The following is a 21478-nucleotide window of genomic DNA, read 5'->3' as shown; positions in this document are numbered from 1 at the left end:
GAGGACTAGGGACACACTATTTTCAAGGCACTCTATCGCCCTCAGTGATCATTATCCACTAAGTATCTCTTGTCCACTAACTTGTAATCCCAAAGATAAACTTGGTTCCATTTTATATCAAAACAATCAGACACTGAACAGATTAAATGGTTACGCCTGAAATTTGGGGAAAGTAGACCCATTGGAAATAACTAGTCCAGTGATTTCAGGGGCTCTTCCTTCCATCTTGAAATGCCTTGACCTAGATACCACAGATGAGGAAATTTTATTTAATTTCGGCACGATTATTAAAGCCATAAATGAAGCTTCATGGATAGAACTTAAACATAAATCCAAGCCGAAAAAGGGATGGTTTAATCACGAATGTACGGCCACATACCAAGACCTAAAAATGGCATTAAGGAAAGCGGTCAGGAGCCCACTCGAAATAGGAACCCTTAGGAAAAAATACAACATTGCCCTAAAGAATAGAAAAAAAGAGCTAAAGTCGCTTCTCTGGGCCCAACTGCACGGAAGCTGTGCTCTTAAAAACTCTGCCGCTTTCTGGCAAGTTATTAAGTCTCCTTTTTTAGTAAATAACATAGATCTTCCAAAAATAGACGTTGCGATAGAAGAAAAGGATTGGGTTCAGCATTTCTCAAAGATCTTTAAGATCAACTTAGAGGATCCCACCTCGCATGATTATCCCATCCAGAACACCACAATTACTGACAAACCTGAAAACCCTTTCCCCATTGATCTTCATTTTTCAATGAAACAAGTCGATCTGGCCCTACGTGCAAGTAAAGGCGGCAAGGCTCCGGGCCCAGATGGCGTCTCTATTGATTTCTTTAAAGCACAGACGGCCATTTGGATCCCCCTATTAACTAGAGTATTGAACGCAACATGCTCTATATGTCTACTGGCCTCATGGTCTAAATCTATACTTGTGCCAATTTTCAAAAAGGGAGGCAGGGGGTCGGTAACCTGCTACCATCCTATCTCACTCCTGGACTCGCTGGGAAAGGTTGGAGGTCGCCTTATACTCGAGCGATTGCAGGACTGGGCGGACGATGGCAGGATTATTTTGGACCTCCAGTACGGGTTCCGCCAAGGGTTGGGGACCATAGAGCAGGCCCTGAATTTGACATTACTAATAGACAAATATGTCCATGTCAAAAGGGGTGACATGTACATGGTCTACGAGGACTTATCGTCCGCTTTCGATTGTGTGTCTCATTCGAAACTCTGGACCCTGTTGGGTGACATGGGTGTACCACCAAACTTGATCAAGTTCCTGAGGGAACTCTACTCAAACGCCACAGCCAGGGTTCGCTATGGGGTGCGGGGGGAGTTAACGGGGGAATTTGCAGTGGAAAAAGGAGTTAGGCAAGGCTTTGTCCTGGCTCCCCTCCTCTTCACTCTATATACTAATGGTTTGGAGGGAGCGATGATCAGGGGATGCCAGGATCTTCCTATGGCGAATGGCCGACCAATACCTGCGCTCCTCTACGCAGATGACGCCGTCATTTTAGCCCGTACTCCCTTGGAACTCCAAAAGAGTGTGGATAGATATTCCTCCTTTATGGCAGGTCTTGATCTGAAAATCAACACCAGTAAAACTTTCGTCATGAGGGCAGGTACCGGACGTAAACTAAAAATGAGAGACATCCGCCTATATGATCAAAAATTAGCGACCACACAAAACTATTCCTACTTGGGCATAGCAATAGATAACAAACTAGCCTGGAAAACTGCCATAGAAACTAGAAAACTACTCTTCTTAAGAAGTACAGCAGCCCTTGTTAATTTTTCCAGAAAGTTGGGTAAGAGACCTCCCCTTGAACTAGTTAAGATTTATAATGCTAAATGCCTATCCGTGGCCCTTTATGGAGCCGGGCTCTGGGGTTTTGTGTCTATAGCTGAAATTCAGAAAGTGGAAAATCCCTTCCTGAGATACCTTTTGGCGGTCCCAAGGACTACGGGCACTATGGCCTGCCACCTGGAGCTGGGCCTGCCATACTTAACTGACTTAGCGAAGGCTGAACCATTACTATTATGGCATAGAATTTGGAGATCCGATAAAGCTACTCTTACCCAGTCTATTCTTACTGATTGTCTAGCGTTGGACAATGTCCACAATTCCAGGTGGTTGTCCTACATTAAGAAGTTCCTGCAAGATCTGGGATGGGAGAGGTACTACCACGACCCCTCCTCAATGATTGAAGTCTCAAGAAAGGCACTACAAACGAAATGTTTAGCCCACTTAGAGGAACTGAGACTAACGAAAGAGGCTACGAAAAACCATCAGTAGAACTCACTTTGTTAATACAAACGACAGCCTCCATTCAACCATACCTTACATTTAACAACACAAGTTACGAGAGGTATCTCCTGGTAAGGTTCAGGCTGAATGTTTTTCATCGTTTGGTCACATTCCCCACCCGAAACAACTGGCCTAAAGACCTTTCGTCGTGTCCCTGCGATGACTCCTCTTCATAATCGACCATACATACCATCCTCTTTTGTAAATTTTACCACGGTTTCAGGAAAAAGTGGCTGGTCCCACTGCTACAACAAACTGGCCATAGACAATGTCGCCCAGCCTTTCTTTTTTTGCAGCAGTTGGAGGGAGAGAAGATAACTTACTTTGTCGCGAATTTCCTTAAATGTATTCTTAGACATAGAGCGTTTTTAAATTAATTATTTGTCTTTTAATAATGAGTTATCCTATGAATTGTTAGCGAAATTTTTAAACTTTTTATTAGGTTTTAACAAAACTAAAAGTAAGAAGATATAGGCATAGTTTCTTATGCTGAGTTCATAAATGACAAAGAAATGTTTTTCTATTTCCAATTGAGCTATATATCTGTGAGATCAGGTTTGCCTCTTTTTATCTCCATATATCGAATTTTTCTAATCTAAATGTACTGTGATCTGATTGTTGTTCGCTTTTTATGATTTATATTTTAAATCGAAATAAAGCTCAATTGACTGACTGACTAAACCCTCCTTCCCTTTAAAACCTGTGTTGATGGTACACAGCAGAGCACCTAATGGTGATAACACACACATTGTTGAGAAACAGTCACATGCTACTAAGCGTACATTGTTCACAGGTGTGTGGGCAGAGCCGTTGCCAGCCACTGCCTCACAGCTGTAAGTGATGTGATCATGTTGTTGATCGCTGTGATTACCTGCAGGGGGACTTGAAGAATTTAGTGTATCCCATGCATTTCATAGGTTGCCATCATTAATGTCATCCTGCATTATCTCCTCTTCGTCTCTAAAGAGTTGAGAACATGGAACTGAAGCAGAAGGTCACCCTTGGTGGCAAAGAAGCCAGAAAAGAGGTGACAGCCGAAGCCAGCAGTGAATTAACAGCAAGTGGTGATGGAGTGAAGCTCGAAAGTGTGCAGCAGCAGCAGGTACCTTGCTATGGGAGTGCTAACGCCTCCTGATCTCTCTCAGAACTTATACACCTCATCTGGATATTAAACAACCCTTCTCTCTCAGCTGCTATTGATGTATTGAATCTCAATGTGCTTCAAAGGTTGATACAGTCATTGTGTGTTTTTTGCAGAATGCAAAGTTGGCAGAGAATACCATGGTTAAAGATGTTGTGGGTACAATGGAGAAGAAAGTGAAGGCGTTGGAGCATCAGAGGAATGAGGTAAGATACCTCCATCTAGGAATGCTTCGAAACTCCTTTGCAGCTTCCCTGGCAATGAGGCTATATTTGGTACCTCCAATGGTGCCCCCACAGGAAGTCTCCTAGTATTTCCTAAACAACACCAGTGCTTCCCTCCCAAGGAGCAATATACAATAGACTCAAACCCCCAGTTGGAATAGGTAAAGGAAGGAAGCAAGGAAAATAACTGCTGGGGTGAGGCAGAAATAAAATGGAAGCTCTTAAGACAAGACAATGTAGGAGCAAAAAATATTGCTAACCCTACCCCAGATACCAAAACGACAGTTCCATTAGGAGGTACTTACAAGAGTAGAGCTGTGTGGTACCCAACAATGGAAAGCAGGTGTCTTTGCAAGTTTGCTTTCATTTAGTCAGCAGAGCTTGCAGTACATTTAGTCATAGAATAGTATGAGAGTGATACTGTAGGATTGACGTGCAGAACTAGTTAAGAAGGGTTAACCATAGAATAGGGGCGGCGTACCATTAGCAGTACTGTTTGTTTGGATCCTGTGTACTAGTATCACATTAATGCACTAGACCAGGACAGAGGTGCACTGGTAGAGCGGCCTGTGTAGCTCTCAAGAGTGGTTGTTTGAGACTGGATGAGTTGGAACATCAGGTTATGTAGACTAATTAACCAATCCAAGAATCTCACCTATTATGTGCTGATTAGATGCAATTCCTAAGGCAGCTCTGCCACATTGCCATCTGGTTTCTGATTTTGTTTGACTTTTTCTTGCATTCCAGTTGCTAGAGGTGAACAAGCAGTGGGACAAACACTTCCGCTCCATGAAACAGCAGTATGAACAGAAGGTGAGCTCAGACCTTATGCGCTCATTAGCATCTAATGCTCAAGCCCATTCTGCCCACCTCCGCAGCACCCTCCAATCAAAGCACTCAATAACTGGAGTCTCTAGGAAAGCCATGTAAGCGAAGGGTATTCGTGCACATACCGTCACTCTGACGTCCTCCATCACTCTAGCATTTGATCATGAAGCAAGGGGAAAATCGGTGTAATGTACTGGATTGTGTTGGATGATCCCTTACAACCTGGACAGTTGCATTGACTGCTTACAGATGAAAGAGTTTGTATTAATTTCACATTTTGGAAAGAGTCTTTTTTCAGTCAAGGGAAACAAGCAACTATTTAACTATAGGAAATGCTAAAGCAGCATTAAAAACATCACTTAAGGGTTGTAGTAACTTGGGTATTTTATAAAATACATTTCTTCATTCACAGCTGGGAACAGTGCAGCTCTATTGATGGAACAAAATATGTGGCAAACTGCTTTATTGCAGCCAAAGATGCATACCCATCCCTCCTATATGCCGCCTCTTCATTGCATACCTCTGACACTTGCCCCTTGCTTTACAAGCAGCAGATTTGTAGCTCAAATGAGCTTGAGCTGTGTAAAGACGGTGCTTTGTGGTGAATATAGAGTGTAGGACTAGCAGTAGACCTGTTACCATAACAGTTAAGTAACATACTGGCACTTGCGGAATGTCCACCATTCTCCATCTGAAGAATGTTTGTGAAGGAAGAAAAGACAACTCGGGGATGGTAACATTGGTTCTGCTAATAGGAATTTTAGGGTTAACTGTCCAAATGGAAGGGCTGTTTGTAGAAATCTTGAAGGCTAACACACATGCTGGCCTATCATACTTATACATATGTACCTCTTGCGTGAGAGTTCAGCTACCTTTTCTCTTCTGAGAGCACAGGTGTGTGGAGGTAGCATACGCTTATTGCCAGCACCTTGAGGAGCTTCTTAGCCATATCTCACACCAGCAGACTCTAGCCTAGTGGCTTAAACATCTGGTTTAAAAGGTCACATATCCCTTAGTTAAATAGCATAACGTCTAGAGATGCTATATTTTGTTAGTTATATTGCATCCTCATATGGCTGTTACACATTTGTCCTGCTGTACAATTACAACATGGGTGTGCCAAACCTTCTGATAGTTCTGCTCACCTCATTCAACCACACTTTTGCCAGATTCCAACCTGGCGATATAAGGTCCAAGAACCACACCACATAACAAGTTACCCCACACATCGGGGTCTATTCATTACAGACCCCTAAACTGTTAGTCTTCTCTCTGGCCATGCCATGTCCTTTGTGACACAGCACCAAAGGGCCATACAAGTAGTTCATTTCAGACCTAGTGAATTAGAAAAAGTATGGATCGAAAACTTGAGAAGCCCTGACCTAAGACCGAAGTTGCAAAGACCTAGGGCCTGACTTCTAGTTTAGCCAACCGGTTACTCTGTCACAAAGATAGCAAATTTACCTTTTATTCTCTGCCTTATTACAAGTCTATTATATTATATAACACGTGCAATAAGTTGGATGGGATATCCATCACATTTGTAATACAGTACTCTACTGCCAAACTTAAAATCAGGATACTAATTCAACGTAGACACCATATTGCAAAAATAATATGGCCTGGTATATTACTTTAACCACTTTCACAGAGTCGAAAATGAAAGACGTTAACTGATAAAAACGACCACAAAATTTCTAATCCAGATCCCAAAAAATATTCTTTGGCCAAAAAAACAGCAATGAAGTGATTTTCCCTAAACTTCTTTAACTCTGAGAAAGCCAATATCCAATCAAAACGTTGAGGACTGGAGGTTAGGGAACTTCACAGCCCTTAAAGGGTAGAGGGGTTCTCTTAAAAGAGAAGAAAAAAGAATGAAGGGATATACCCTCCCAATATAAATACTAATAACCAAAGAGTATCCCTTTCAGAGTTCAGATACCGCCACAGCAAAAAAAGAGGGGGTATTGTGCTTTGTGCCACACCTATACACTACTCCAACTGGAGTAGGAAAGAAACACTTTTTTTATACAACCCACACCCACTCTGCTAGTGGTATGCTTCATAATCATGTTCACCCTGACTCTTAAAGGTCAGGGTAGGCTCGACCATATTCCAGGGAGCTCTTATGAAGACTGTTAGTTAGGGGGTGTAACTTTAAAGACAAAATGCCCTCTTCCACTCTCAAGGTTATTCCTTTATTAGTGGGGTGGATGGGAAGGTTAAAAACAAAGACTATATCGGGTTATTAGGATGTGATGGTCCTCTGACCCCAATTCACCAACCTGTTTCAGCCCTATACTAACGGCCTAAGACGGTCCTGAGCTTTCATCAGGGTTGGTTCGTAAATATGACACACTCCCAATGATGTGTCTTGCGTGTCTTTTTTTGTGTGGCATGCAGATTACACCAAGCATGCACGGAGCGTGTAATACTTGCCTCTTAGGGTTATACCTGTTGATGAAAAATGTTTTGAGGATCTTTGCTATCATGCAATACAACATTCATGACATGCACTTGTCCCCTCTTTTCATGCTAATTTGCATGCTACAGAATGTATTCACATTAGGATTACACTGACTGGTGTTTATTCTTTCTCATATGAACACATATAAATCAAGAATGGTGTCAAAATCATGCTTGTGGAGAATGGCGCTGTAAAAGTGACATAGTTATGTGTTAGACCATCATTTATGAACGTATCTGTGGGTTTTAAGCCAGCGTAGCAGTCACTTAGATATGTCCATCTATACACGTTACCTTTAGGCACTTATTTGCAAGTCACTCACCCCAAGTGCTGGAGATGGATGTCCCCAAGGGGACAAGAGCGGGCGGCCTGTAGTCCGACTCTAAAAGAAGGACAATTAAAAAAAATACTATCAAACAGAGCCATGAGATATGAATGAAACGGAGAGGTCGTAGTTTAAAAGCAGCAATTTGAGAGACCTATTTGAAGTATACCAGCGCAAGGTATGCGCTACGCGAAGGCTAAGGCACGTCTTCTAGGGTCCCTACCTATTACGATACCTTTATGCCTCTGCTCCCCCTCTTTTTGGCTCGTAGGTGAAACTGGTGGGCAGTCTAAATAGTCCCCGGGGCCTGGCCGGAATGGTCAGGTTTTCTGAGAAAATTGGATAATTGAAGAAGGCTCCTATCACTGCTGCATAATTAAACGTGATGCAGTTATCTGCGGGGAGGGCCTGGGGCAGATGTAGAGGCCCTAGTCTGCACCAGTGCCAGGGATGAAATAAAAATCCTCTGGCACAGTGCATTAGTCTGACTCCAGCCAGGGTCGGCATGTCACACAATATGCGCTGGCCCGGTAATCGTTTGAGATGAAGTCACCTTCCTTCATTGTCTCATCGGGCATGGTTGCTTAGGGCTCATTAAAAAAATGTTCTGCCAAATGGAGGCTTTACACAAAATTAAAGGTAGCATTACACAAAATAAAGGAAAAGGTGGATGGGCTTGAGGAGGACTGTTTTAGCATTAATCCCTAATGTGCGACATGAACTTGCGTATAACAATGCACTGGTCGCGCAAGGAGTTATGGGAGATTAAGTTTCCTTTCTCCTCTCCCTTGTTGAGCTGCAATGACTGTGGTTATTAATATATATATATATACATATATATATATATATATATATATACACATATCCGCCAATTAAAAAAAAATCTTATCAAATAAAGTTCTTACATTTTTTTAGACACCCATGTTTATATAATATTTATGACCCGTGTGTGTCAACCATTAGATGTAATGGGGTGACCCTGTAACCCTCAGAACCTGGGTGGGTAGTAAAACAATGAATAATGGTTCTGTCGGAATGAAATACACAGTTATATAGTATTCCCTCTTGTACTATTATTGTCCTCTGTCCCCACACTGGGTATGCAGATACTAGTGGTTTTGTCGCTCTAAAGAAATACACTGAACCCAAAATTGAAACAAAGTAAAGTTTTTTAGTCAAATACTTTCATGTTGTTCAAGATAGTCATTAAAATACATAGATAGCTGTCCAAACAAAACATTCAAACGATTCAACAAAAATGACATTCACAGTGTGTGTGTGTGACTCGAACATATAAGACGACCATATAACGCAGTCAATTCACAAATAGTTATTAAAGGATGTCAACTGGAAATACAATAGTCCCACAGGGTTATTCTTAGTCCTAGTAGGCTTTGTGCTGTTGATCATGGAACAAAAAGTGTGTCGACGTTTCGACCCTGGACGGAGATGCGCTGACTTTGCGCATCAAAAGCGGGTCTTCATCAGGACTGTGTACGTGTAGGACAGCCTTCTTAAAACCAAGGCTCCGATAGGATGCCTGGTAACTTGTCTTCAATCACTAGGATTAGCAGCGAGGATGCAACGTACGAGGCGACAGAAGCGATCAACGGACCGAGTCGGCTTTCCTAGCAGAGACACACAGGAGGCGCCCTCAGGCAGATCGCTAAGTTGAAGAAAAAAACCTCTGAATTATAAGAAAAGGAGTGATATCTTTTTCCTGAGACATACGAAGGAAGTTGGACGGGGCCAAGTCGGCTGACTGGCCTCACTGAAGACAAGTTACCAGGAAGACCCGCTTTTGATGCGCAAAGTCAGCGCATCTCCGTCCAGGGTCGAAACGTCGACGCAATTTTTGTTCCATGATCAACTGCACAAAGCCTACTAGGACTAAGAATGACCCTGTGGGACTATTGTATTTCCAGTTGACATCCTTTAATAACTATTTGTGAATTGACTGCGTTATATGGTCGTCTTATATGTTCTTGAGTCTCACACACACACTGTGAATGTCATTTTTGTTGAATCGTTTGAATGTTTTGTTTGGACAGCTATCTATGTATTTTAATGACTATATTGAACAACATGAAAGTATTTGACTAAAAAACTTTACTTTGTTTCAATTTTGGGTTCAGTGTATTTCTTTAGAGTGACAAAACCACTAGTATCTGCATACCCAGTATGGGGACAGAGGACAATAATAGTACAAGAGGGAATACTATATAACTGTGTATTTCATTCCGACAGAACCATTATCCATGTGTGTGTCAAGGCACACAATCAAAATGGGAGTAGCGGTGTCCCTGCTCCAATGATACCCCAGAGGAAGAGTGGTATTCCAGGCCTGTAATGATTATCTGTTCAGTGACAGGCCCAAGTTGTGATGTAATTTGAATGGCAAATGTGTTGTAACACTGGGGTGGACCGTGAGCCCAACTTGGAATCACGGGTCACATACTAAGTTCTTTCTCTATGTGGATACGCCTATGTAGTGTCTTAATGGCAAAGCCTTACGATATATGGTATCATTAGCTCAAATCTCAGCTAGACGTAATGTCGCACGTGGACAGGAAGAAGACTTCTATCTACCTGTAGGTACTATCTATTTGGAGTGCTCAAAGTTTACTTGTATCTTAGTCAAGATATGTGCGAGCATCCGTTAACCATGATATGTGAGAATGGGACTTTGGATGACTGCATGTTTTGCTGGTACACCAATACTTCAGGTGATGTTAGTCTTCTTATCTGACAGATCACAACCCTTCGGCAGAAGCTGGCTGACTCTCAGAAGCTTGTGGCTGACTTGGAAGCAGAGCGGGAAAATAAACAGTGCGACTTCGAACGCAAGCTGCTGCTAGCAAAGTCCAAAATTGAGACGGAACAGGTATGATGCCCAGGAGGGAGAGATGTGAAGAGAAATGAGTGGGGCACGGAGGAGGGAAAATAGATGAGGAGGGATCCAAAAGGGTGAAATGAGGAGAAAAAAGGAAGACTCTGAGTCGAATGCAAAGGACTGGGACTTAAAAAGAGCATATCTAGGGTGGAAGAAAGAGGCAAGCTGAGAGAGTTTAGAGGATAAATTTAGGGAGTGATGAGAAGAGGGTAGTGAGACGTAGGCTGGGGACCAAAGAGGGTAGATTAAGGAGTGCAACAATAGAAGGAGGATAAAAAGGAGGGTGAGGAGAAGGAAAGGGAGGAGTTGATAGAAATTAGTGGAAAATTCAGGGAGAGCCGAGAGTAGTAGTGATACAGAAAAAAAGAAGGACCATGAGGTGAAGGAGGATACTAGAAAGAGACTAATGAAATGAAAGAATGATTAAGAAGACTAATGACCAAGAGATAAGTAAGCTGTTCATGTGGACAGAGACGAGAGGAGAAGGGAAAGATGATAAGGCTAAATGAAGATAAACTAGCAGTGCGAGAAAATGAGAAAAGGAAACGATGCAAAGTGAGCCAAGGATCATCAGATCATTTGAAAGGAGATATAGGGGCGGGCCAAGTGGGAAAGAATGAGTAGAAACGTGGATAGTAGAGGTAGCGGTCCAAGGAGTGAGAGGTAATCAAGGAGTCATGGGGGCAGAAGATGGTGAAAGGCATAGGTTAACACGAAAATGATGGCGAGAAGGGCAGAGCTCCATGGGTGTATAGATAAGTAGACGAAAAGGAAGCAGAAGAGGAAGCCTGAAGTTGGAGAAGTGGGAGAATAGTGAAACTTGAACGAAATAGAAAGCATTGTGATGTGTAGATCTTTAAATGCAAAGATGACTTGATGTGCCAATTTACGAAAGAAGGGAGGACACATTTCCTGTGGTCTGTTGCTTGGACTTTGCATATGTACCAGATATTTGTCAGGTTTGCTTGTAGTGATTGTTGTTACCTCTCTAGGCTCGCTTAGTAACCAGTTGCATTCATTTAGATCTTTCTCAGAAGTTACTATATGTACATAAGTGAATACTTCGTATTCTCCTAGCATTGGATTTACTTAGTAACCTGGTAGAGGCTCTTCCAAGAACTTATTTCCAACCTGAACAGAGATAGGAAGGGACACTGAGGGAAGTGGGGAATGAAAGTACAGCAGAAGAATGATTAGTAAGAGTGCACACCCATGTAACTGGTGTGCAAAATTGTTATATGAGCAGGATGTGCATTTGCTTCCTGAATATTTCCAGAGAGTAAAACATATTTCCCATATGGCTTATGCACATTTTCAAAACGAAAAATGGGCAAGTTTGAGGCTTTTGGTCTGGTAACTTGAAGATTATAAATGCATTGATTTTAGCTTTGTTTTGTTGAAAAAGGGCAATTGTTTAGATCACCTTTTCTCCCCTGGCCTTCTCTTCCGTGCTCTCAGGAGAGTAAGCAGATGATGCGATCACCTAAGACAATGCTGCCCTAAATGCTGGTGGTGATTTCTGGTTGTCATTGGGGTGTTTGAGCAATTAAGAATACTCTTATGACGTGTGCACACAACTCCTCCTATGGGAGTAATCTGGACAGTTAAGAGCTGCTGAGGGGGTACAGCTGGTGACAAGGATGGTAAGACTAGTTCATTAGCATATGGTACCAGTTTCGATGATTATGGGATGGACATTATCTCAGCATGGGAATGAGGACCCTGACTGTGTGATAATCCATCATTCATTCATTCATCCATCCACACAACAACCCAGAAGGAGGATGGGAGCATATGGCTTCCCAGAAAGAACAGAACCAAGAAAGAGATCTACTTGAATGGGATGTCACGGGAAACATTAACCAGCAGCTGTTTTTGCTCCACCAGGGTGAAAAAAAGGCGCTGGAGGAGGAAGTTAAAGAACTAATTCAGAAGAACAGGTTCCTGCAGGACCAGCTCTCTCCTGTCAGCAGGCAGCGAGAGTACCAGGAAAAGGAGATTCAGCGACTTAACAAGGTGAATTGTGCTCCCTTCAACTGCCTCACCCCACTGCTGTTCATGATGTGCGCAACCTACTGCCCCACCCATTCACAGTACCCCATGCAGTTCCAGCCTTTTTCGGGCCACTCTATATCCACACTCTTTTTCTTACCCTTCTCCAATAATCCACTATGGCCAAGCTGTGCGCACCATCCTGTTCTCCTTTCTGAGGTGACCAATTCTGCTGTGCTGATATGAGCCTTGTCTGCTCACTGTGCATCTCCAAACCTTTCCCAGAGGATATGCTTCTCAGATCCTTCTCTACCATCAGTGCTTTGTGACCTTTCTTTGCCCAGTCTGCTCTCTCCACTATGTGACCAGCCTGTTGCCTTCTGTTCGAGGTATGTGAGCTGTAGATCACATGCTTTGCATAGATTGCCATCTAGTGTTGGGTCCGGGTGATTGCACTTTGTTTTTCTTCGAAAAATTCTTCCTATCACGAGGTAGTTGACTCTTCCTTTAGGTGAGAGTGCGCATGGTCATCGACTCCATCTTCAGATTGTATTTTTCCGCCATCAGGTTCAGATGTTACACCCTGAGCTCTGTTTCAACACTGATCCTTTGGTTTCCCTCTGTGCGTAGAACACTCACCCTCGACGGTATTGTTTCCGATCGCATATTCCATTCTTCATGTATTGTGTTATTTCGAGTAAAAACCTCCTTCGATCGGATGTCTCGTGGTAGGCCGTTGGCCTAACCGCCTCGATTTGACTCGCAGTCGATGGAACAAACTCTCTTAAAAATTTGCCCTCTGTGCCATGCGAAATACCCGCGCACCGACTCGCACGAAGTGTGCAACCTGTGTTTATCACCAGAACACAGAGAACAGGACTGCGACGCTTGCAAGGCTTTCCGCTCCAAAAAGACGGTTTGCAACTGTCCGGCTCGACGATGCGACATGCAGAGCCAACACACAGGCTCCATTCCGGACCTCTTCGGATCTGATTCGGAAGAAGAAGCTGGGGTAGGCTATCGTGCCAAGGAGGAACAGGATCCGATCTCTGTTCCAGAGAACGGCTCCGACCAGGATGAAGACATCCTGCATGGACATCGTGCTTTAAGTACAGTCCCTTCTTTGCCCTGACTCCCAAGTCAACCAATAAAGCAGGCTCCGGACCAACCCAAGCCCTCAGGCCCCGGTTGGCACCAAGCCCACGCTTCCGACGCCCCACCTAGCGGCTCGGCACCGAAACCTACCAAAAAGCCTTCCGGCTCCAAAAAGCCCCATTCCAAGTCAGGCACAACCCAAAGCCTTCGGAATCAAAGCCCAAGTGAGGCTCCGAACCTCATCACAAATACCTCGGATCCAAAGTCACCAACCCCAAAACAGACCGAAGCACCAAAATCACCTGAAAAGCTCAGTTTTGGCAATCCGCTCGGAAAGCAGGATCTGAAACGGAAAGTATTGCACATACATCCGGACGCATTTCCACTAAAGTGACTCTAAAGAGGAAAACTGATACTGAAGAGGAATATCAAAATCCCTTAAAGAAGAGAACTATTGGAACTAACCCTTCCCCTCATATCCCCTTATCCTCTTCCATCACTACCTTCTCCTCAGTCTCTACCTGTGCCAACTTCACCTGAGCACTCTCCACCACATACACCTGACAATCAGGGTGATGGGGATGATGATAATGATGATGGTCAGCCAGGACCTACAGATGAGTTGGACGAGTACAACACTGACTCGCCCACAGACAATGATCCTGACCTATATCCTACCAGGCCCTCTCCACCAGACGAAAGTGAAGGCTATATTGAATTGCTAAGCAAGGCCGCCAATTACCATGGGGTGCAGCTCCACAAAGAATCCCTTGAAGAGGATTTCCTTTTTGAAACGTTGAAGAGCACACAAAAGTCAACACATATGTTACCCATGCTGAAAGGAATGACCAGGCATGTAGACAACATATTTAAAGATCCTGTCAGGGCACGTATCATTACCCCTAGGGTGGATAAAAAATATAAGCCTGCACAATCTGATCCAGTGTACACAAAAGGACAATTACCCTTAGACTCGTTGGTAGTTTCCTTTGCACACAAAAGGGCAAACTCCCAAACTACTGGAGACGCTCTGCCCCCAGATAAGGAATGAAAGCTTCTCGATGCTTCAAGGAAAAGGGTAGCCTCCCAGGCAGCAAACTCTGGCGCATATCTAATACACAAGCATTGCTTGCCAGATACGACCATGTGCACTTGGATAAAATGGAACAACTCACCCAATTTCTACCCCAAGAATATAAAGCGCAAGACATGGTACGTGAGGCACAATTAATTTAAAGCAACCAAATTAGGTGCTCCCTAGATGCTGCTGACATATCTGCCAGAGCGGTAAACACTAGTGTCCTTTTGAGAAGACACACATTTATACGTATATCGGGGTTCAAACCTGAGGTTCAGACCACCATATTAAACACACCTTTTGATCAGCAACACCTTTTTGGGCCAGTGGTAGATTCTTCACTTGAAAAGATGAAGAGAGTTCAAAGTGGAAGCCAAAAGATTCCTAATGAACAAATTCATACCCTAATCGGGTTTCTTCACACAGGTCTGTTGACATTTCTCCTGCTGACTTTGCTCTTATTTTGTTACAACTCTCCCCTGAACATTGTGTTTCACCCTTTACTCCCTACATTTGTTTTATTGTATTATCCTCCTATTTGTTTTCTATAATGTATTCTCTTTCTTGCCTGTACTCTTCTGGTTTTGCCTATGATATTTCTTTGTCTCTCTCCAGGCATATTGTAAAGCGCTCTGTTATCCCTCTGGATCTTGTTCGCGCTATAGAAAACTTTATAAATAATTAAATAAAGACACTGAAGTGGCTAAATCTATGAGAGCCCTTCAGTATACACAAGGCTGTGGTTCCTTTTTGCGCTCTTTCTATCGGGCAGGGTCCAAAAATACTTCCTTGGAAACTGCTTCCACCTATAAGGGCAATAACCAACCCTCAGGCTCTAAAAATTACTTCAGAGGGGGTTACAGAGGGAACAACGGCAGAGGTAGAGGTTGTAGCACACGCACCTCCTCCTCCAATACAAAGCAGTGACTTCCCCATAGCTCCCCCCCAACCACTTAACACCTGTCGGGGGAAGACTGTCAGATTGCCTTCCAAAGTGGCAGTCAATAACAACAGACAAATGGAAGAAGAAGAAGAATTCTTTATTGCTCAGTTAATTAAAACCATTGCAATCAGCATATTTACATGTAGGTGAACTTAAAATAAAACTTTTGTTTAGTAAAATGTTACTATCAGACATTTCAGTTAAATAAACTTTAAAATGTTCTAAGAACTTACTTGAGCAAAAAAAAAAAAAAAAAATACATAAATAAAGTATATGTTAGAGGGCGATTAGGCTTTCGATTATCTAAATGCTTAGTCATTATGTGAACAGGAAGAAAATGAAAGAATAAAAGGCAAGCTCTCAGGCTCCATGCGGCCTTTACAGATTCTTTGGAGTTCGTAATCTGTCCATGGTGATTGTGGCTTGAGTTTGTGGTAGAGGCTTGCTAGGGCAGTAGTCGGAGTTGAGTGTTATGTGGGTTAGTGTCTTCCGGGCTCTCCCTTCTGTCGTTCTGCTTCTTACCAGCTTTTTCCAGGAATTTCACCAGATGACTTGCTAGTTGGATGTTTTTTCCATCGAAGCATGCTTTGACTGCCTGCGGGCATGTCCTTATTCCCAGTTTCTTTAGGGTTGGCTTTAGATGTTGTCGGCGCTCCTTGTCCAGACCTTTGCAGATGCATATTAAGTGAAGGATGTCCTCTTTTGTGTTCCCACAACAGACAAATGGGTCCTACAGATTATCCGTTCTGGTTACTGCCTGGAGTTCATCAACACTCCTCCAAACATTTCCCCAAAGTCACACAAACTTTCACCAGATCATCCACACCTCCTCAAACAAGAGGTTCCGTCCCTACTACTAAAAGGAGCTATAGAGCCGATACCACTACAACACCAAGGGTCGGGCATGTAGTCCTTTTACTTCCTAATTCCCAAAAAGGATAGCTCTCTCAGACGAATATTAGATCTCAGAGAACTCAATTTTTACATTCAGTGAGACCATTTCCACATAGTAAAACTTCAACAAGTATTGCTTCTTTTGCAAAAAGACGACTTTCTGTCTACCCTACTCTAGACTTAAAGGACGCCTGCTTTCATATTCCAATCCTCCCTGCTCACTGTAAATTCCTCAGGTTTGTGGTAGCAGGTCAACATTACCAGTTCAAAGTACTCCCATTTGGAGTAACCACTGCCCCCCTTGTCTTCACATAGTGTCTGGCCGTAGTAGCTGCTCATCTGAGAAGACAAAGCATTCATGTCTTCCTGTACCTGGACGACTTGCTCATCAAAGCAAGTACGTACCGACAATGCCTCAAGCATACTTCTATAACCATTCTGTTAATTCACCAACTGGGGTTTACCGTCAATGTGTTAAGATCACATCTGCAGCCATCCAACACTCAGAACTACCTAGGAGCCACTTTAGATTCTCAAAATGATTTGGCGTTTCCCAAAGCGACCAGAATTCGAAACATTCATGCGTTAGTTCTTCAGTTTCAGACCAATCAATCACTTCCAGCTCGAGTTTATATATAACTGTTGGGAATGATGGCTTCTTGCATCATGATCGTTCCCCATGCCAGGTTACACATGCGTCCACTTCACGAATGCTTAGTCAGTCAGTGGAACCAGTCTCACGGTCTATTAACTGATCTAGTGTTGGTAAAGGGCCGTACTCATCACTCTCTGCAGTGGTGGAACACACAAAATTTGTCAAAATGCCGGCCCTTCATAGACCCGGTTCCACAGACAGTACTAACAGCGGACGCATCCCTTTCTGGCTGGGGAGCTCATCTTCAGCAACACACAGTACAAGGCCTTTGAAGTCAACAGCAAACAATGCTCCACGTGTTGAGAAGTCCTGTGAGACTCTTCTGACGTTTCCTCTCAAGCTGCAAACTCCCAACTCCCTCAAGGATCAACCAACCCAATCAGGAATTTAACACTGACTGGAACGGCTTCTCTCCAAGGGAAAGGGGATGTGGACCGAGAGACAAACAACAGATAAACAAGACAAGATCTTCAGTTGTTTGCTCTCTCAAGAAAGTGTTCCAGGCCGACCTTCTCTTATTTGATGCGCCACGTTGGTTTCACGTAACTCTGTAGTACAGTATTTAAAACTTATTACCCAGCTGTAAACACCTTAATCTCAGATTATAATCAAACATTAGCACTTACTGACCATAAGTTTGGTTGGCCCTTGCTCACACTTTTTCTGAAGCTTATGCACTGAACTCAGCCTTTTGACACCTTTTAAATAAATATCACATGTCAGATTATGCTAGACCTTAAACTGAATCAACTGGTTAATTAGGTTAATGTGGGTTAATAAGAACCAAACAAGTATACTTCATGCAAGCATACCTGAGTCTTTTAATGATTCTTCAGTACTGGAAGTTCTGCAGTTGAAAAGACAAGAAATAGCAGAAAAAACAGCCTACATCTAAATACATAGCTATTAGTTGGTATGCATTCCAAACTGACTTCCTTGAAGAACCAACTTCCTAAACATTACTCTATTGAGTCTTCTTTTAAACACAGAAGAAATATACTTAAAGAAGGATTTCAGCCCAAAAGCCCTTTGCTTTTACCAAGGCTTGTTTAATCTGAACTGTCAAGTCAATGAGTTCCAAAGCCTTAAAGTTCGTAGGGCTAGAATATTCTTTGCGAGAGTTTATTCAGTCTGAAGACATTTGCCTCTTCCAAGGCTTGTTTAATTACACTCCGTTTGTTTTAGCGCTAATCTCTCTACTAGAAAAGCTCTTACAATTTTGACAGTTATTCTTTTCTCCTTGTAGCGCAATACCTGAAGTTCAATCAGCACAGAAATAAATTAAATCTTACTGTCCTTGAAAGTCGCGCAGCGCTGATCAGGAGACTCGAACTGCCGGCTGTGAGGGGTTTTATCAAGCAACCATCTGGCTGTCACGAAGGCTGTCACGAAGAGCGAGAGGGAGGCTCGCTTCCGTCTTCGGAGAAGGTCATTAATTCAAAAGCTGTCAACAGAGGGCTGGGGACTCGGCTAAGGTTAGGAAATAATTTAACTTGAAAGGGGGTATTCTGAAAGCAGGAAAGCGGAATATTTAAGTAAACAAGGAATCTCCAGCGCTGGGTCAGAAGCTCTCGTCAGGCTCAACGAGAGACGAAGCGTTGAGCCGTTGACAGAAGCTTCTATTTATAGCTTCTGTTATGAAGGTCTGCGCGAGCCCCCTTTCAGAGGATTACTATGGACACGAGGGCTGGCGCGAGCCTGTCTCTTTAGAGCGCACAATCTAAGCAGTTAACCCTAGCATCACAGAAAGCCTAAAAATAACAAGCATTGTCAAAAGCAATTTTACTATTAAGTGTAACTAAATAGATTCAACTAATATTTAACACTTCAAACATATTTCTAAAATTTACCTACTAACCAAAATTGTCTTCTCAGATTCTCTAAAAGTAAACAAAATCTGCCTACAGCCTGAATTTAAACAAGACGACCGGTAGCACCCCTAACAGTTCCTCCCCCCAAAGGTCGTCTTACAGGTCGAGGTTTATCAGGATGCAAAGCATGAAAGGACCTAACAAGTCTAGGTGCATGAATATTTCTTTCAGGTTCCCAAGATCGCTCAGAAGGATCATAACCCTTCCAATCAACCAAATAAAACAAAGCACCCCTAACTCTTTTCGAATCTAAAATAGATTTGACTTCATATTCAATATGATCCCCAATAACCACAGGTGGTGGAGGATTATCAGGTCGAGTGGTAGGTTCAAAAGGTTTCAAAAGGGATACATGAAAAACAGGATGAATGTTAAACTCATCAGGCAAGACTAATTTTACAGAAACAAGATTCAAAATTTTCTCAATCTGAAAAGGCCCCAAATATCTTGGTTTCAACTTCCTTGGACCCTCTAATTGAATGTTTCTGGTAGACAACCAGACAAACTGACCTTCCTTATACAGAGGAGAAGGTTTACGATGAGAATCAGCAGTACGTTTCATAGTTATCTTACTTTTAATCCACTGCTTTCTAGCCCGCTCCTGAATATCCATCAAAGAAGACAATCTATCCGAAACTGCAGGCATAGATTGCTGTTTCTCAGGTAAAAGAACGGGAAGTGACCTAGGATGTTGACCAGTGAGGAAGTAGAAAGGAGAACAACCTAAGGCAGAATGCGTGGTGTTATTGTAAGAAAACTCCGCCCAGGGTAAAACTTCATCCCAATGACCCAAAGAAGTAGTTAACAAACATCGTAAACCCTGTTCTACATGTTGATTAACCCTTTCAGTCTGCCCATCTGTTTGTGGATGAAAAGAAGAAGACAACGCCAACTCAATTCCAAGTTGTTTACTAAGCTGTGACCAGAATTTAGAAATAAATTGAGGACCTCTGTCCGAAATAATCTTAGAGGGAAGACCATGAAGTTTGACAATATTTGATAAAAACACAGTACTAAATTCAGTTGCAGTTGGAATTTTGTGTAACGGAATAAAATGTCCCATCTTAGAAAGTAAATCCACTACCACAAGAACCGTAGTGTAACCATTAGAATTAGGAAGATCTGTAATAAAATCTAGACTAATTGTGTGCCAAGGTTGAGGGGGAATAGACATTGGATGAAGTAAACCCATTGGAACTGCATGTAAAGACTTTTGTCGAGAACAAACTGGACAAGCCTTTACAAATTGCTGAATAGCAGAAATCATTTTTTCCCACCAAAAATGTCGTTGACATAAATCCAAGGTTTTATTAATGCCAGGATGAGCAGCAATAGCCAAATCATGATTCCACTGCATTACCTTATCTTGTAAATCTTTTGTAGGAATAAACAACTTATCATAGTGATAAAATAGACCCTCACTGATAGAATTCCCTTCCTTGGACAACCACTCATGAATACTAAATCTTTTTAATTCGTTCTTAATTGAATCCAAGAAGATTTCAGAATGGATCTCTGCAGCTATTTTCTCCTTAGGCAAAATACTAGGTGGCTCTTTAAACAAAGTTAAATCTTTTTCACAAACTAAACGTGAAAGTGTATCGGATAATAATTGCTTATTTCCAGGCCGATACGTAATTAAGAAATCAAATTCGCTAAAAAATTGCAACCATCTCATCTGTCTGGGAGTAAAAGCCTTCACTGTGGAATAAAATTGTAAATTTTTATGATCGGAAAATACTGTGATAGTATGTTTAGCCCCCAAGAGATGATGTCGCCATTCCTGAAAAACATCCTTAATAGCTAAAAGTTCCCGTTCAGCAATAGTGTAATTCTGCTCTGCCAACAAAAGCTTCCTTGAAAAAAAAGCAACTGGATGTAAATGACCAGTATTTGAATCCTTTTGAAGCAACACACCACCAATAGCAGTCTGAGAAGCATCTGCCTCAACAAAAAATGGTCTATCAGGATCTGGGTGAACTAAAATTGGAGCGGAAGTAAAAGCTTTCTTTAATAAAGAAAAAGCTTGATCCGCTTCTTGAGTCCAAGAAAAAACTTTCCCCTTTTTCAGCAACTGAGTAATAGGAGAAACAATTTCAGAAAATTTTGAAATGAAACGTCTATAAAAATTGGCAAATCCTAAAATTCTCTGAGTGTCCTTAATAGAAACAGGAATTGGCCAAGTTAGAATTGCTTCTACCTTTTTAGGATCCATGTGAATTCCTTCAGGTGATAAGCAATAACCAAGGAATTCTACCTTAGTGGCATTAAAAACACATTTTTCCAATTTTGCAAATAATGAATGGTCCCTTAATCTCTGTAAAACCGCTTGCACATGCTGTATATGCTCCTCAGAATTTTTTGAATAAATCAAGATGTCATCTATATAAACTATACAACAGACATCTAACAAATCATGTAAAACTTCATTGATAAAGTATTGAAAAGCTGCTGGAGCATTACAAAGACCAAATGGCATAACAGTATATTCAAAAAGACCAAATTTTGTACGAAAAGCGGTCTTCCACTCATCACCTTCTTTAACTCGAATTAAATGATACGCTCCTCTAAGATCCAACTTGGTATAAATACTGGACCCTTTAATTTGATTAAGAAGTACAGGAATCAAAGGTAGCGGATATCTGTTCTTAATTGTTGCTTTGTTAACCGCTCTATAATCTATACAAGCCCTCAAATCCCCAGACTTCTTCGCAACAAAGAAAAGTGGAGACGAAACTGGAGAAGTGGAATGACGGATGAAACCAAG

General features: G+C 42.2%; 1 protein-coding gene across 4 annotated transcripts in view; it reads left to right on the top strand.

Moving 5' to 3' along the window:
- TNIP1 (TNFAIP3 interacting protein 1) overlaps positions 1–21478 on the top strand; it is a 236128-nt gene that overhangs the window by 156621 nt on the left and 58029 nt on the right. For all 4 annotated transcript variants that reach the window (XM_078653618.1, XM_078653616.1, XM_078653617.1 and 1 more), the window contains exons 8-12: positions 3272–3407; positions 3563–3652; positions 4418–4483; positions 10043–10174; positions 12071–12199. In XM_078653618.1, the coding sequence (XP_078509744.1) occupies positions 3272–3407; positions 3563–3652; positions 4418–4483; positions 10043–10174; positions 12071–12199 (553 nt within the window). The remainder of the gene's footprint in view (positions 1–3271; positions 3408–3562; positions 3653–4417; positions 4484–10042; positions 10175–12070; positions 12200–21478) is intronic.

This window comes from Lissotriton helveticus, chromosome 7 (genome assembly GCF_964261635.1).
Source record: "Lissotriton helveticus chromosome 7, aLisHel1.1, whole genome shotgun sequence".
Lineage (NCBI taxonomy): Eukaryota > Metazoa > Chordata > Amphibia > Caudata > Salamandridae > Lissotriton > Lissotriton helveticus.
Note: the sequence above shows the minus strand (reverse complement) of the source record. Positions and strands in the feature narration are given on the sequence as shown.